General features: G+C 47.7%; 1 protein-coding gene across 1 annotated transcript in view; it reads left to right on the top strand.

Annotated features, from left to right (window-relative positions):
• Rtf2 (replication termination factor 2) overlaps window positions 1-3700 on the top strand; it is a 31546-nt gene that overhangs the window by 25577 nt on the left and 2269 nt on the right. The window contains exons 7-8 of the mRNA XM_005362811.2: window positions 2345-2399; window positions 2500-2595. Coding sequence (XP_005362868.1) covers window positions 2345-2399; window positions 2500-2595 — 151 coding nt within the window. The remainder of the gene's footprint in view (window positions 1-2344; window positions 2400-2499; window positions 2596-3700) is intronic.

The following is a 3700-nucleotide window of genomic DNA, read 5'->3' as shown; positions in this document are numbered from 1 at the left end:
GGTTGTGAGGCTTAGAAGGCTGATGGTCACACATAGGGCACAGACTCGGGAGAAGCCCAATCCATTCTCATTTCCTCCTTTATCATCTTAGAAAGTGATGCATGTAATGTTCCATAACACTAGGAATTGTGGGCAACTCTGAAATTAGATGCCACAGAAATGCTCTGTGGAACTGTTTACGAGATGGTAGCAGCCTTCCTGAGAATACTGTAGGTCTCTGGGTCATTTAAGCTGTGTATGGAGGTTAAAAACAAACATTTGTGTGTGTGTGTATATGTGTGAATTCTAAATTACTAAATTTTTAAATTTAGTAAATTACTTTTCTAAATTACTCTGCATTTGCCATCATAGGAACATAAAAAAGCCAGCCTAGAGTATCAGACAAGAGATAGCAGCATAAGGACATACTTGCTTGATTTTTGCTGTCCTTGGTCTGTTTGGTTTTTTTTTGTTGTTGTTGTTGTTGTTGTTTGTTTTGTTTTGTTTTCCTTTCTTTAAACTCAGAGAGGGGTGTTGTGTGCTAAAGACAGCGGCTAGAGAGCTGCAGGGAGCCCTGGGTGACTGTCCTGTCAGGGCTTCCTGCCAAGTCCTGCAGAGCCCAGTGGGACTAGATCCCCTCTGCAGACTCCCCAGCAGAGCCTCTGCGAACGCACTTAGATACTGCTACCAAGATACAAAATATTTCCCAAATATTCTTACCTGCAGACAGGGCTCAGCGTTTCTGCATGCCTCCGGCTTTGAAACAGCTCAGCCGAAATGGAGGGCTAAGAACTGGGCATCTGCCTCTGGTTCTGTTTGGTGTGCTTGGGGTGTGTAGACACTTAGTGTGTGCACACACTCGGAAGCAGGAGCCCAATATCGGGTGTCTCCCTCTGTCACTCTGCTCTGTGACCTTGACAGCATCTCTCACTAAGCCAGAAGACCACTGTTTCACCTGGGCTGGCTGACTAGCAGATTCTCAGGATCCCAGTCTCTACCGGCCAGTGCTGATTTACAGGCCGTGTGCAGTCGTGCCCGGCTTTCCACGTGGTGCTTCTGCACTGAGACGTCAGCCCTCACACGGTTGCGCTGAGTGTGCATTTCATGTGTGAAGCAGTTTCTTATGGCTTTATTTTTCAAATGCTTTGAATCATATTGTGTATATGTCAGACATTGAAGGCCACCGCCAAGAAAGATCTTTGGTTCAGCGTATGTAAGAAATGAGGGCCTTCCAAAATAATTACTTTGTTTTACTTTTTATTTTAGAGACAGCGTCTCATGATGCCCACGCTGGCCTTGGACTTGCTGGTCTTAAACACGTGATTTTCTTATCTCCTCCTCCCCAGTGGCTGAGACAGCAGGTGTACTGCCTGGCTTGGCTGTGCCTCTTCGGAGCCCTTTTTGGGTTTTTATGGAAATGACATTTTAAAGAAAATTATGAACAGTCCTAGTCATTTGTGCAATTGAGTGTCATTGCACACTGCTCAGCCTTTTGAGGATTGGCCAATAACTATTGTACTAATCCAGCATCTAAAAATCTAACGAGAGTAATCAGCTAACATTCCTCTGTGTGAGCTCCCAAGCCTCATAGCTAAACAAACATCACAGTTTCACAGCTTTGAAGCTGCGTTCCCAGAGTAAATAGGATTCTGTATATATTCATGCATGTAGAGTTTATGTTGCTGTTTAACTGCCCATTTGTGTACGATGGTCACTGGAAATATCGACCTTTTGTGTGTGTGGTGTGTTATTGAGGATCAAACTCAGGATCTCACGAGCACCGGGTTGGTGCTGTGCCAGTGAGTGCCATCCCCAATGTCTGACGTTGACTCCTCATTGAAATGTATTGTTTTCATTAAAAAGTGTGAGACAATAGAGCTGGAACCGATCAGCAGCTCTCTAATCCTGAGAGAGATGCGTTAGGCCATCAGAGAGGACCCTGGGCCTAGGCAGGCCCGCTGCCTCTGTGGTCCACTCCATCTGAGCATACCCTCTGTCTTAGACACTGTTCTATCGCTGTGCTAAAACACCATGACCAAAGGCAACTTACAGAAGGAAGGGTTTATTGTGGCTCACAGTTCCAGAGGGAGAGTCCGTCCTGGTGGGAGCTTTGGCTGCTTGCTCCAGGCATGCCAGCAAAGCGGGAAGCTGAGCCTTCATTCATACTCAGAAGCAGAGTGAACTAGAAGTGGGGTGAAGCTGTATACCCTCAAAGCTCACCCCTACTCATATACCCCCACTTCTGAAGGTTCCATAAACTCCCAAACATATCACCTATCGAGGAACAAGTGTTCAGAACCCGAGCCTCTGGAGGGTGTCCTCATTGAAACCACCACAGCCTTTAGTAGCTTCTCTCTTCTTACAGAGAACAAAGAAACCGAAGACGGCCGGGTGTGTCTCCAAGGCGGGTGTTGCAGACGGTAAGATGCAAAGAGATTGGGGTGTGGGCTGTGTCCCATGTCACCAGGGCCTAGTTCGGCTTTGACTCAAGGTTTGTTTTGCTGACTTTGTCTTTTACAGACTCTGCAGGACCATCCAAAGTGAAGGCTGGCAAGCCTGAAGAGGCGGACCCCGATCATAGAGAGAAGAAAAACAACTTGGCTTCCAGGGACACAGGTGGGTCTTACTGAGCCAGCAAAGACCTGAGAAAGTTGGGAAGCCAGAGCCAAGGGATGAGAAAACTTGGGCTTTTCCCAGTAATTTATAGGGGGTTTCCTGTGTCCTCTGAATTAAAATGTAGCCTCACGTTCCAGCCTGGAGCCCTGCTGGCCCAAGAGATTCTGGACACAAATCCCTTTTCTTATTGCTGAGCGAGGTTATAGTACCATAGCAGGCAGCCACATAGAGACACGTTGTGTGGAGGGCTCCGGGCGCTCAGAACCTTCCTAGGCTCCCTCATCCCTGTGTTCCATCATAGAAATGTCCTCTCTCCACCTGCCTCCTGGCCAAGTGCAAGAGCTGCTCCAAAACTCAGTGTCTTTACAACAGGCTGGTGGCAGAGGCAGGGTCAACCCCAGGGCCAGACCAGCCCAGGTTATGTGGTGAGTTCCAGACCAGCCAGGGCTATGCACTTAGTCTATCTCTTTTTGTGTGTGTGTGTCTCTCTCTCTCTCTGTCTCTGTCTCTGTCTGTCTGTCTGTCTGTCTGTCTGTCTGTCTGTCTGTCTGTCTCTCTTCTCTCTCTCTCTTCTGGTTTTTCAAGACAGGGTTTTTCTGTGTATCCCTGGCTGTCCTGGAACCCCCTTGTAGACCAGGCTGGCCTCAAACTCAGATCTGCCTGCCTCTGTCTCCCAAGTGCTGGGATTATGGGTGTGCTCCACCACCGCCCAGCTAGACTATCTCAAAAAGAAAAAAGGGCTGGAAAGCTGTTTCAGCAGATAAGAGCCAGTCCTGTTCTTGTGGAGGACCCGAATTCTGTTCCCAGCACCCATATCTGACAGCTGACAACCACTTGTCACTCCATCTCCAGATCTGACACCCTCTCCTGGTCTCCACAGGCACATGTATGTATATGGCATAGATTCACACGTACACATACACAAACACATAAAGTGAAAAAGGGAAAGCAAAAAAAAGGAAAATAAGTATTTATGCTGTGTCTGGTGGCACAGGCCTGTGGTTCTAGCTACTCAGGAGCTGAGGCAGGAAGATAAAAAGTTTGAGCTCAGTGGTGGAGAACCTGTTTAGGATGGATGCTGAGCTCAGTGGTGGAGAACCTGTTT

Source organism: Microtus ochrogaster, linkage group LG8, assembly GCF_000317375.1.
Source record: "Microtus ochrogaster isolate Prairie Vole_2 linkage group LG8, MicOch1.0, whole genome shotgun sequence".
In the NCBI taxonomy this organism is placed as follows: domain Eukaryota; kingdom Metazoa; phylum Chordata; class Mammalia; order Rodentia; family Cricetidae; genus Microtus; species Microtus ochrogaster.
Note: the sequence above shows the minus strand (reverse complement) of the source record. Positions and strands in the feature narration are given on the sequence as shown.